The sequence below is a fragment of the Odontesthes bonariensis genome, chromosome 5 (assembly GCF_027942865.1).
Source record: "Odontesthes bonariensis isolate fOdoBon6 chromosome 5, fOdoBon6.hap1, whole genome shotgun sequence".
Lineage (NCBI taxonomy): Eukaryota > Metazoa > Chordata > Actinopteri > Atheriniformes > Atherinopsidae > Odontesthes > Odontesthes bonariensis.
The window spans coordinates 41,989,067-42,002,990 of NC_134510.1; the positions used below are offsets into that span (position 1 = coordinate 41,989,067).

Here is a 13,924-nt window from a genome sequence, read left to right on the forward strand (position 1 = left end):
CTCCACAGCCAATGCCAGCTGGGTGAGACATAACACCGCCAATATCTACTACCTGCATCCTATTCCCCAGGTATGAACCCACCCATTTCACAGCCAAGTCATTAAACCCCATAGCCTTTAATTTATACAATAAAACACTGTGATTCACAGTATCGAATGCCTTCTGTAAATCTAACATTACCATGCCACATAATTTCCCATTGCCAACCTCCTTTTTAATGAAGTCTGATAAATAAAGTAGGCAAGAATCAGTAGAATGGGGTTTTCTAAACCCTGACTGAAATTAATAAAGTATGTTTTGTGATGAAAGGAAATGATCGATTTGTTCATATATGATTTTCTCTATAACCTTTGACAGACTACTGAGGATAGAAACAGGTCTGTAATTGCCTGGGTCCTGCTTACTACCCTTTTTATATAGCGGAATGACTCTGGCTCCTTTAAGGTCATTTGGGAATCGTCCTTGACTAATAGAGCTGTTTATAATATGAGTAATGGATGACCTCTGCAGAGTCCCTTAAAAACCTGGATGGGATAGCATCTAAACCAGTAGCTTTATTACAATCAAGCTTTTGAAGCTTCTCAAGGACCAGTGCTTCAGACACTTTAGTAAAAGTGAAACTCCCAGGCTGTACCCTTAACTGAGAGTAATAGTGTTGCACATGACTTTCCCCATATAGACCAGTCTGGACAGGTAGCTTCCCCACTAGATCATGGGCCACAGATTAAAAATAATCATTAAAGCCAGCAGCTACTATTCTCTTATCTGAAGTAACAGTATTACCAAGATCTAAGGTGATGTTGGAAATTTTTGTTTTCATCCGTGTTTTAGGGATTTCCATAGCTTTCTTGAGTCATTTCTATATCCCTTGATTTTTTTCTTTAAAGTAAACCTTTTTAGTATTAGTCACTAATCTGTTAACTTCATTTCTTGCCTTTTTAAACTCAGCCCAACTTTATTCATCCCCCTTTGTTCTAAAATGATTAAACTTCTTATTTCTATCCCGAAATGCCTCGAAAATGTCATCATTTACCCAGGGCTCTGACCTCTGTTTTATTCTAATTTCTTTGAATGGGGCCACTTTATCAAATATTTCTAAAAACATATGTTTAAAAGTACACCATGATTCATTCACATCTTCACAATTCAGTACAAAAGACCAGTCCATCTGTTTCAACCTTTCATTGAATGTTTCCTTGTTGTAAGTTTTCATTGACCTGGCTTTAACAGAAGAATGACAATTAAAAACAACTTTCTTGGTTTTTCTGGTACAGAAGATGATTGAATGGTCACTCAGTCCATAATTAATAACCCCACTTTGACTTATCTGATACTAACACCAGGTCAATTGTAGTTTGTGTGTTGGAACATACACGTGTGGGTTCGTTGATCAGCTGATCTAAACTAAAAGAACGACACACATTCATCAAAGCCTTGTACCCAGGCATATCACGTTTCTGTATGTCAGTATTAAAGTCCCCCATAAAAATAACCTCCGTTTTCAACAAGTCCATTTGTTTTGTGCAATGTTCTTCTAAAAGTTCATAAAACTGGTATTGATCAGGCGGCCTATAGCATGCACAGATTAGAAAGGGTTTGCTCATCGGAAGCAAAATATCCAACCAGACCGCTTCAATCTGATCGCTGTGCAAGTCCGTCCTGTGATTAATACCAATGTCCGCTCTCACATAAATGCACACCCCTCCCCCTTTGCGGTTTCTGTCTCTCCTGATAATCAAATAATTCTCCAATTCAACTTCAGCGTCCTTAACGGAATTGTCCAGCCATGTTTCAGTAAAACAAAAATTTCCAACCTTTCTGCTTTTGCTGAGGTGCCGAATCCCAGTGATTTTCGGCAGAAGGCTTCTGACATTGAGGGGGAACAGGTGTAATCCACGCATAGCCAGGAAGGAATCAGGATTCGGCCTCTCACAGCCGATGCCCCCCCGGTTCTCAGGAGACTGCTGCCTCACCGCAGCTACGGGGTTACGAACATTCAAGCTGGCCTGCTCACCGCCATGCTGTAGCTCGCCTCCCATCATCGAATCTCCGCGTCTTTCGCCAACTCCATGCCCACGGTCATTTCCATTCTCTGCCGTGACTGATATAACTTGCTCTCCAACATTTGGACGACTCATACACAACGCCGCACCTGCCGAGGTTCTTTTAGATGGTGTATTTCTCGGCATCGGACCTGGACATTGGTGTATATCGCCAGAAAGTAACAGGCAGATACAGATGATCAGATCTCCACCATTTACTTGATGTTTGTTGTTGTTCTTATCAATGCGCCTGGCCGGATACCAGCATGGATAGAGGAATGTGTCCATGAGTATTTTCTTGCCAAATCCTAGATGTTTGTTGAATAAAAAATTGTTTGGGTTCCCCTTAAAAGGTTGTAACTGTCCTGCAGACCCGATTTCAGGTCCCTTGTCTAAAAACACTTTTATAAACATGAATGTTAAAAGCACTACACGCACACCAAACGCACCACGCGCCACTCACCTGCTGAACTCACCTGCTGAACTCACCTGCTGAACTCACCTGCTGAACTCACCTGCTGAACTCACCTGCTGAACTCACCTGCTGAACTCACCTGTGTTTCCTGGGTCAGACTGAAGGTGGATCAGCCTCAGGATGTGGTCACAGGAAATCCCACCGTCATCAAGATGCTGGTGAACTTCTACCGCCACGCTCGGGGGCAGAACACCCTGCGGGAGTCTCTGGGCCCGGCTCTGCAGGATGTCCTCCAGGACCGGATGCTCAGTATCAGGACCGACCCTGTGGAGGTCTACAAGACCTGGATCAACCAGACCGAGACCCAGTCCGGACACAAGAGGTTGGTGCATATATCCTGAGTAGATTCTTCTACAGAACGGTCGGACTCACCTGCCTTCCTCACCTGTGTGCAGCGCTCTGCCGTACGAGGTTTCTCCCGAACAGGCTCTGTCCCATCCTGAAGTTCAGAGGCGCATCGACATCGCCATGATCAACCTGAAGAACCTGACCGACCGAGTCCTCAAGGCCATTACCTCCAACCTCCCAAAACTCCCGTAGGTATCCATGCACTCCCACACTATCGTACACTATATCCATCCTCCTTTTATCTGAGGAGAACCCAGCCCCCCTCCAGCTCCTCCTGGGGGTCCCGAGGAGTTCCCAGGTCAGGTGGGATATATAATCCCTCCAGAGAGTTCTGGTTCTGACCCGGGGCCTCCTCCCAGGTTCATCCTGACCAGGTGAACCCTCTCAGCTGACTCCTTTCTATGTGGAGGAGCAGCGGCTCTGCTCCCAGCTCCCCCCGGATGGTGGAGCTCCTCCTGCCGAGGCAGAGACCCCTCCCCCCCGAGGCAGAGACTCCTCCCCCCGGATGGTGGAACTCCTCCCATTTATTGCGTTGTTTGTGTTTATTTTGTTGTTTTGTATTTATTTTGTGTTTGTATTTATTTTGTGTTGTTTGTTGTAGCTATGGTCTACGTTACACAGCAAAGGTGCTCCGGGACTCCCTGAAGACGAAGTTTCCAGCAGCCAGTGAGGACGAGCTCTACAAGGTGAACCGGCGCTTACTTCCCCTGACCGCCGTGCACTGTGACAGAGGAGGGGGAGGGGCTTATTAATGATCATGAAACAAAGATGTGATGTCACAGAGGGCCAAAGTCAGACCAATCAGACGCAGCGTGGTGAACAGCATCCCGCTGACTGTGCGTGTTACCTGTTGTTTATCTGAGCGCTAAACACACTCAGTGGGGTCACATGGCTCTGAAAGGATCGGATTATTGGCTAAATTACAATCGGACTGAGTTATTAAGTGCATGTAGACACCTTAATCTGACTAAGAATTGGATCGGATCGGATTATTGGCTGGATTCAGACCCCGAGATAACTGGGTTGAAAGTCACTCTAAACCTGCTTGTAGACGCTGAAGCTCGTGGTGAATCAGACTTTGCGTTCTGCGCATGCTCCAGATGTTTTCCCGGGGTCGTGACCCGGAAGTCAAAGCAGACGATATTCCTGTTGTTGTCGCCGTCAGAAAGAAACAAACAACGCGATGGAGAATGCTCCGTTGGGCATCGAGTTTGTGCAACAAGCAGCTCATCACAGAGCAAATGTAGAGGGACGTAGCTTCATCTGGCTCTGCGTTCTCCATCTTTCTCCAATGCCTGAGTTTGTTGTTGTTGTTGGTGGTGAAGAGGTCAACAGGAAGTGGCTCTATTAGCAACAGCTGGAATGGGTACAGCGCCACCTATCATACCGGGGTATGACACGCTTTGTGCCTCTGATCCCATTCATTCACCGCCACATATCCAAGGAGAATTACCCTCGCTCAGCTCAGTCTGATTGTAATTTAGCCAATAATCCAATTCTTTCAGAGCCATGTGACCCCACTGAAAGGTAAATGGACTCCTCGTTCAGTGGTTCTTGTTCAGAGGATCTCTGACTGTTTGGGCCACACAGCTTGTGTATTGATCAGTATTGATGAGGTATTTCTTTTTTTTTTTACAATGTTTTTATTGATTTTCAATAAGAACATACGAAACATCGACACATACCACACTAGTTGCACAATGAAATACAAGCAGACCTCACTGCATACATACACATATAAAACACATATATATATATATATATATATATATATATATATATATATATATATATATATATATATATAAAATAATAATAACAATGATAAGAAATAAATCCAATGTAAATAAATAAAATTGTCACACTCAGTAGCCTTACAGATAAGATAACCTATTGTTGCTTAAGAAAGTCCATTAACTCTTTCGGTGCCATTGACGTCTATAGACGTCAATTTTAAAAAAAAACGTTCACTGCCAAAGACGTCTATAGACGTCAATTGCGTTTTTTAACGGAGCGGGCTTGGGGACAATCTAGCGGAGTTCGTCACTAAATCTTAGGCTTGTAAACACTAAACAGAGAATATACTGGCAAAATTACCCGCTAGGTGGCAGCAGTGCCACTATGCACAAAAAAAAAGAGCTCGTTTTCTCCATTCTTTTGGGTCAAACAGCTGTTTTTGGTGAAACCAACCTATGTTCTACTGTCTATTACTAAAAGACTGAAAATGGTAGAAACAAACTTTTTTTTCCTGATCAAAGAAGAGAGTCTACTCTTTCTTTTGGTAATTTCGGTGTGTACATAGTCATAAGACACACTTTTCTGTGGGTCTTGGAAAATCAGTCAAAATACTGAAAAACACTTGGCAGAATGGGTGGCTCTGAACTGAAAATGGCTGGCAGCCAATGAGTTAAGGGTGCCCACACCTCTTCAAATTCTTGCACTTTACCCCTAATTACATAGGTTAGCTTTTCTAATGTAACACACCTTGCATTGATGATATTTCTAATGGTTGATGCTATCAGCGTGAGTAAACTGGGTTTCCATCGTTTCATCTTTGATTCTCCGGGACAAGAACTGAGCAGAGCCTCAGGAAATGTTTGCATCTGGGCTGATCCATTGGTCCTTTCTCCCTTCAGATTGTAGGGAACCTGGTCTACTACCGCTACATGAACCCGGCCATCGTGGCCCCCGACGGCTTCGACGTGGTGGACCGCTCCGCCGGCTCCAACCTGCAGCCGGAGCAGCGCCACATCTTGGGCTCCATCGCCCGCATGCTGCAGCACGCCGCTGCGAACAAGCACTTCCACGGAGACGGATACCACATCCGAGTCCTGAACCAGTACATCAGCCAGACCCACAGCAAGTTCAGGTGAGGTCACCTGTCCAGGGGAACCCGAGATTCATCTGGGGGGGTTAGGGTCAGTTTTATTCTGGGATGGAAGGGTTAGGGTCAGTTTTATTCTGGGATGGAAGGGTTCGGGTCAGTTTTATTCTGGGATGGAAGGGTTAGGGTCAGTTTTATTCTGGGATGAAAGGGTTCGGGTCAGTTTTATTCTGGAATGGAAGGGTTAGGGTCAGTTTTATTCTGGCATGGAAGGGTTAGGGTCAGTTTTATTCTGGAATGGGAGGGTTAGGGTCAGTTTTATTCTGCTGTGGGAGGGATAGGGTCAGTTTTATTCTGGGTTTGACGATAGAAGGGTTAGGGTCAGTTTTATTCTGGGTGTGACGATGGAAGGGTTAGGGTCAGTTTTATTCTGGGTGTGACGATGGAAGGGTTAGGGTCAGTTTTATTCTGGGTGTGACGATGGGAGGAGGTGGACCTGATGGTTCTGGATGTTCTGTCTGTCAGGAGGTTCCTGTCCTCGGTCTGTGACGTCCCAGAACCAGAGGACCGGTTCAGCATGGACGAGTACTCGGAGCTGCTGATCGTCAACAGACCCGTCGTCTACATCTCTGTCAGCGAACTGCTCAACACACACAAGGTGAGAAAGCTCAGACCAGGACCCGGAGCTGTGCTTTGATCCGGTCCGGAACCAGGACTCCCATCTGGTTTAATGAGCCCTCTGGACCTGCAGCACCGTCTCTTTGTGTCTCTGCAGCTGTTGTTGGAGCACCAGGAGGTTCTGTGCCCTGACCCATCGGATCCCCTCAGACACATTTTGAAGGATCTTGGACCGGTTCCAATGCTGCAGGAGCTTGTTGGTACGACAGCTAACACTGTTGAACATCTGTTCGGACGGGTATACAGGTGTTAGGACGGGTATACAGGTGTTAGGACGGGTATACAGGTGTTAGGACGGGTATAAAGATGTTAGGACGGGTATAAAGATGTTAGGACGGGTATAAAGATGTTAGGACAGGTGTCGGGACGGGTATACAGGTGTTAGGACGGGTATACAGGTGTTAGGACGGGTATACAGGTGTTAGGACGGGTATACAGGTGTTAGTACAGGTGTTGGGACGGGTATACAGGTGTTAGGACGGGTATACAGGTGTTAGGACGGGTATACAGGTGTTAGGACGGGTATACAGGTGTTAGGACAGGTATAAAGATGTTAGGACGGGTATACAGGTGTTAGGACAGGTGTCGGGACAGGTGTTGGGACGGGTATACAGGTGTTAGGACAGATGGGTATACAGGTGTTAGGACGGGTATACAGGTGTTAGGACAGGTATAAAGATGTTAGGACGGGTATACAGGTGTTAGGACAGGTGTCGGGACAGGTGTACAGGTGTTAGTACAGGTGTTGGGACGGGTATACAGGTGTTAGGACAGATGGGTATACAGGTGTTAGGACAGGTGTCGGGACGGGTATACAGGTGTTAGGACATACGGGTATACAGGTTTTAGGACGGGTATACAGCTGTTAGGATGGGTATACATGTGTTAGTACAGGTGTCGGGACAGGTGTACAGGTGTTAGTACAGGTGTTGGGACGGGTATACAGGTGTTAGGACAGATGGGTATACAGGTGTTAGGACAGGTGTCGGGACGGGTATACAGGTGTTAGGACATACGGGTATACAGGTTTTAGGACGGGTATACATCTGTTAGGATGGGTATACATGTGTTAGTACAGGTGTTGGGACAGGTATACAGGTGTTAGGACGGGTATACAGGTGTTAGGATGGGTATACATCTGTTAGGACGGGTATACATCTGTTAGGATGGGTATACATGTGTTAGGACAGGTGTTAGGACGGTTATACAGGTGTTAGGCTGGGTATACATGTGTTAGTACAGGTGTTGGGACGGGTATACAGGTGTTAGGACGGGTATACAGGTGTTAGGATGGGTATACATGTGTTAGTACAGGTGTTGGGACGGGTATACATCTGTTAGGATGGGTATACATCTGTTAGGACGGGTATACAGGTTTTAGGACGGGTATACATCTGTTAGGATGGGTATACATGTGTTAGGACAGGTGTTTGGACGGTTATACAGGTGTTAGAATGGGTATACATCTGTTAGTACAGGTGTTGGGACGGGTATACAGGTGTTGGGACGGGTATACAGGTGTTGGGACGGGTATACCGGTGTTAGGACGGGTATACAGGTGTTAGGACGGGTATACAGGTGTTAGGACGGGTATACAGGTGTTAGGACAGGTATAAAGATGTTAGGACGGGTATACAGGTGTCGGGACGGGTATACCGGTGTTAGGACGGGTATACCGGTGTTAGGACGGGTATACAGGTGTTAGGACAGGTATAAAGATGTTAGGACGGGTATACAGGTGTTAGGACAGATGGGTATACAGGTGTTAGGGCAGGTGTTAGGACGGGTATACAGGTGTTAGGACATACGGGTATACAGGTGTTAGGACATACGGGTATACATCTGTTAGGATGGGTATACATGTGTTAGGACAGGTTTTAGGACGGGTATACATCTGTTAGGATGGGTATACATGTGTTAGTACAGGTGTTGGGACGGGTATACAGGTGTTAGGACGGGTATACAGGTGTTAGGATGGGTATACATCTGTTAGGATGGGTATACATCTGTTAGGACGGGTATACATCTGTTAGGATGGGTATACATGTGTTAGGACAGGTGTTTGGACGGTTATACAGGTGTTAGGATGGGTATACATGTGTTAGTACAGGTGTTGGGACGGGTATACAGGTGTTAGGATGGGTATACATGTGTTAGTACAGGTGTTGGGACGGGTATACAGGTGTTGGGACGGGTATACAGGTGTTGGGACGGGTATACAGGTGTTAGGACGGGTATACAGGTGTTGGGACGGGTATACAGGTGTTGGGACGGGTATACAGGTGTTAGGATGGGTATACATGTGTTAGTACAGGTGTTGGGACGGGTATACATCTGTTAGGATGGGCATACATCTGTTAGGACGGGTATACAGGTTTTAGGACGGGTATACATCTGTTAGGATGGGTATACATGTGTTAGGACAGGTGTTTGGACGGTTATACAGGTGTTAGGATGGGTATACATCTGTTAGTACAGGTGTTGGGACGGGTATACAGGTGTTGGGACGGGTATACAGGTGTTGGGACGGGTATACAGGTGTTAGGACGGGTATACAGGTGTTAGTACAGGTGTTGGGACGGGTATACAGGTGTTAGGACGGGTATACAGGTGTTAGTACAGGTGTTGGGACGGGTATACAGGTGTTAGTACAGGTGTTGGGACGGGTATACATCTGTTAGGACAGGTGTTAGGACGGGTATACATCTGTTAGGACAGGTGTTTGGACGGGTATACAGGTGTTGGGACGGGTATACATCTGTTAGGACAGGTGTTAGGACGGGTATACAGGTGTTAGGACAGGTGTTTGGACGGGTATACAGGTGTTAGGATGGGTATACAGGTGTTAGTACAGGTGTTGGGACGGGTATACAGGTGTTAGGACGGGTATACAGGTGTTAGGACAGGTGTTGGGACGGGTATACAGGTGTTAGGACAGGTGTTGGGACGGGTATACAGGTGTTAGGACGGTGTGAACAGCGTGTGGTTCCTCTTCCTCAGGAGAGTCTTCATCAGCACTTGATGCAGGATCAGAGTTCAGCAAGGTCGACGTTTCTCTGACTCTCACCAACAAGTTCGACATCTTCAGCGACTCAGACGACAAACCAGATGCCAGAGGACTGCTGCTCAGGTAGATCAGTCAGCTTCACCTGCTCGGGTAGATCAGTCAGCTTCACCTGCTCGGGTAGATCAGTCAGCTTCACCTGCTCGGGTAGATCAGTCAGCTTCACCTGCTCGGGTAGATCAGTCAGCTTCACCTGCTCAGGTAATTTATTTTTTCTGTTCCAGCACCAAACAGCTGATCATTGATGTCATCAGAACTCAGTCAGGTGACTCTCTGAGTGACATCCTGAAGACAAAGACATCACATGACCAGGTAACACACCTTGGGAGCAGTTTCACATGTTGATGCTTTGTGCCGCTGTAACGTTTCTGATCATGTGACTTCTTCCAACAGGAAGTGTGCCACGATTGGCTGGTGCAGCGTCGGGCGCAACAGGACGCTCGAACACCTGAGAAGATGAAGAGGAACCAGTCGCTTGTCGCCAACGGCAACCTGAGTTTAGAGGAAAAGAAGAGGAAGATCCTGCGGAGTCTTCGTCGCCTGGAGGCCCTGGGAGTCCTGAGACCACCTCAAGCCGAGAACCAGATCCTGCAGATGCTGGCCAAGGTGATTCGTTACCGTCTGACCCTCAGACACAGGTGTTAGGGCCACAGGTGTTAGGGCCACAGGTGTTAGGGTCACAGGTGTTAGGGCCACAGGTGTTAGGGTCACAGGTGTTAGGGTCACAGGTGTTAGGGTCACATGTTAGGGCCACAGGTGTTAGGGTCACAGGTGTTAGGGTCACAGGTGTTAGGGTCACAGGTGTTAGGGCCACAGGTGTTAGGGCCACATGTGTTAGGGTCACAGGTGTTAGGGTCACAGGTGTTAGGGCCACAGGTGTTAGGGCCACAGGTGTTAGGGTCACATGTGTTAGGACCACAGGTGTTAGGGTCACAGGTGTTAGGGCCACAGGTGTTAGGGTCACAGGTGTTAGGGTCACAGGTGTTAGGGTCACATGTGTTAGGGTCACATGTGTTAGGGCCACAGGTGTTAGGGTCACAGGTGTTAGGGTCACAGGTGTTAGGGCCACAGGTGTTAGGGTCACAGGTGTTAGGGCCACAGGTGTTAGGGTCACATGTGTTAGGGTCACAGGTGTTAGGGTCACAGGTGTTAGGGCCACAGGTGTTAGGGTCACAGGTGTTAGGGCCACAGGTGTTAGGGCCACAGGTGTTAGGGCCACAGGTGTTAGGGTCACAGGTGTTAGGGCCACAGGTGTTAGGGCCACAGGTGTTAGGGCCACAGGTGTTAGGGCCACAGGTGTTAGGGCCACAGGTGTTAGGGCCACATGTGTTAGGGCCACAGGTGTTAGGGCCACAGGTGTTAGGGTCACAGGTGTTAGGGCCACATGTGTTAGGGCCACAGGTGTTAGGGTCACAGGTGTTAGGGTCACAGGTGTTAGGGCCACAGGTGTTAGGGCCACATGTGTTAGGGTCACAGGTGTTAGGGCCACATGTGTTAGGGTCACAGGTGTTAGGGCCACAGGTGTTAGGGCCACATGTGTTAGGGCCACATGTGTTAGGGTCACAGGTGTTAGGGCCACATGTGTTAGGGTCACAGGTGTTAGGGTCACAGGTGTTAGGGCCACAGGTGTTAGGGCCACATGTGGTCACACACTTGTAGGACTCGCACACCTGTGGGACTCGCACACCTGTGGGACTCGCACACCTGTGGGACTCTCACACCTGTGGGACTCGCACACCTGTGGGACTCGCACACCTGTGGGACTCTCACACCTGTGGGACTCGCACACCTTTGGGACTCGCACACCTGTGGGACTCGCACACCTGTGGGACTCGCACACCTGTGGGACTCGCACACCTGTGGGACTCGCACACCTGTGTGACTCGCACACCTGTGGGACTCGCACACCTGTGGGACTCGCACACCTGTGGGACTCGCACACCTGTGCTCCCTGTAACGTTTCTCTTTCCTCCACCAGGACATCCGGCAGCAGCGTCTGCACCGTCAGTGTCGAGGGGCGGAGCTCTTGAAGCTCCGTCAGACCCTCGGCAGCCTGCAGGAGAAGAGCAGCTTCCACAGTGAACAGGTGGACTACTACAGGCATTACATCACTTCCTGTCTGGACAACCTGACGGCCAAAAGGTAGGGACCCACCTGAGGTCAACAGAGGTCAACAGGTGTGGAGGTGGACTCACCTGTAAACGGGTTAAAGAACTCGCTGTCCCCCCCACCCTCCCAGTCCTTAGTAGCTGTTTTCACACTCAGACCCGCTACCTTAGCGGGTCCAAACTGCCACTTCGTCCCGCGTCGAGCAATGTGAACGCTTGGCGTGTTGGTGACCTGTGCCGCCTGAAGCCGAGTTCCGGGGGCGTGGCCTAGTGGCAGAGCGTCACAGGAAACACATAAAATGCTGGGCGTGTACAAGACGTAGGCACAAGCCATGCGTCGGAGGTAGGGTTAAATACACCTGTCTGCATCAAATGTTTCAAACCAACGATGGCGGGACACCTTGAGGACTTGTTTTTGTATATGCAGTTCATGGAGATGTTATGTTACGGGGTGAGGATGGTCACAACGTGGGATGCTGCCGAAGAACATATGCGAAGAATACAAGAGCACTATAATGTCCAAGTTGAGGAAATCCATCGACAATTTGAAGCAGAAGAAGGCGAACAGCGTCGACGTAATCGACGAAGACGTTTAGCTGTCATGGCTCTGAACACATGTCTGCCAGAAGAGTCTGGAAGATGGCAAGACCACCAGGGTTGGTGTTTAGGTCCAATGCTCTGAACAGTTTTGACAACGACGAGTGGAGAAAGCATTTTCGGATGTCGCGGCAAACCTTCAACTTTGTTGTGGAACTTGTTGAGCCACATGTGATGCGCAAGGTAACAAACTTTCGACAACCACTGGAACCACGTGTCAAACTAGCAATTGCTTTGTGGTGGTATGCCACCCCACGTGAATACAGATCGGTGAGCTGCATTTTTGGAGTTGGTATGTGCACAATAGTGCGCAAAGTTAGTGCTGTGCTGAAGACGTTACTTCGTCGGTTTGTTTGCATGCCGAGTGATGTACGTCTGTCTTTTAAACTCGTCACGCCACGCCCACGTCCATCCCGCGTCAATTGGTTTCACATCAAACTCGGCTCGGCAAAAAGACTAGGGTCCGACGCGGGTCGAAAAGCGAGTCGAGTTGACACGCCAGCCCGGACCGTCAGTGTGAAAGGAACAGCGGACACGCTAAATTCGCGAATTAAACGCGGGTTCTTCCTCAGTGTGAAAGGGGCTTATGTATGCTGGTGCTCTCCTGACTGGCTGAACTCTGATTGGTCTGTGCTGCAGTAAATCGACCAATAAGAAGGCAGCAGACGGTAAAGGGAGGAAGAGGCTTCCTGCTCTGAGCTACAGCGCCGCCCGGCTGCAGGAGAAGGGAGTTCTGCTGGAGATCCAGGACCTGCCGGCGACCCAGTGAGCGCACGCACATACACAAACAGGTTGCTATGACAACGTGGAACACGTAACCACATGACCTCCGCTTTCAGGTTCAAGAACGTCGTCTTTGACATTGTTCCTGGACCCGAGAAAGGGAGCTTCAACGTCAAGGCTCGGTTCCTCGGGGTGGAGATGGAGGAATTCCTGCTCAAATATCAGGTACAAACCGGGCCGGAAACCAGTCCAAACCGGGTCCCAACCGGGCCAGTTTTTCAGACAGGCACCAGGTCCAAATGCTGTTTGTGTTTGTGTTGCAGGACCTGCTGCAGCTGCAGTACGAGGGCGTCGCAGTGATGAAGATGTTCGATAAGGCCAAGGTTAATGTCAATCTGCTCATCTTCCTCCTCAATAAGAAGTTCTTCAAAAAATGAACCAAGAAACACTCACACTTCTCATTCTGTCTGTTTTTCGGTGAACTTTTTCAATGCTTCTCCAACAGCGAGGCATCTTCCTGCAGCCCCATCTCTGTTCATATCAGATAAGCTTTAAACTTTAACTTAAACTCTAACTTTAAACTTTAAACAAAAAAAACACTCCTGATGCTGCTGCCTCCTTTAGAATTCACTCCAGAGTGGAATATCTGTCCTTCTCTTCCATCTTTGTGTTGATGTCTCACTCAGTCATTATTTTCTGAACAGAGTGAGGCATCCTCCTGCAGCCCTATCTCGGTGCTGATGGTTTTAACTCCTGTTTTCTGTCGGTGAAATGTAGCCAGAGGATCATCTGTTCTACACTCCTAACTCTGTTTTTTAATGTCTGACTACATTATGCATGCTTTTATAGTAATAAGTATAAAAAGTCTCTGCACTTTAAAATGTTCCACATAGATTACATATCTGCAGAATGTAAGCAGAGTCTGACAGCACATTTATAGAGCAGCTTTGTCTCAGTGACATCACTCCTCATTTAGTGTCGGATCAGTAACTGTAAATATTTCCTGTCACTTTCTGTTTGTTCTCCACTTTTGTCTGTTTCTGTATTAATGTTTGAAGGGAAGC

The 13,924-nt window shown here is 48.0% G+C and overlaps 1 protein-coding gene across 1 annotated transcript in view; it reads left to right on the forward strand.

Moving 5' to 3' along the window:
• iqgap3 (IQ motif containing GTPase activating protein 3) overlaps positions 1-13,924 on the forward strand; it is a 34,949-nt gene extending 21,025 nt beyond the window's left edge. The window contains exons 25-37 of the mRNA XM_075466431.1: positions 2,616-2,840; positions 2,914-3,054; positions 3,468-3,552; positions 5,503-5,735; positions 6,216-6,348; positions 6,466-6,568; positions 9,369-9,498; positions 9,657-9,744; positions 9,826-10,038; positions 11,411-11,574; positions 12,777-12,902; positions 12,977-13,085; positions 13,184-13,924. Of these exons, the coding sequence (XP_075322546.1) occupies positions 2,616-2,840; positions 2,914-3,054; positions 3,468-3,552; positions 5,503-5,735; positions 6,216-6,348; positions 6,466-6,568; positions 9,369-9,498; positions 9,657-9,744; positions 9,826-10,038; positions 11,411-11,574; positions 12,777-12,902; positions 12,977-13,085; positions 13,184-13,297 (1,864 nt within the window). The 3' untranslated portion in view covers positions 13,298-13,924. The remainder of the gene's footprint in view (positions 1-2,615; positions 2,841-2,913; positions 3,055-3,467; positions 3,553-5,502; positions 5,736-6,215; positions 6,349-6,465; positions 6,569-9,368; positions 9,499-9,656; positions 9,745-9,825; positions 10,039-11,410; positions 11,575-12,776; positions 12,903-12,976; positions 13,086-13,183) is intronic.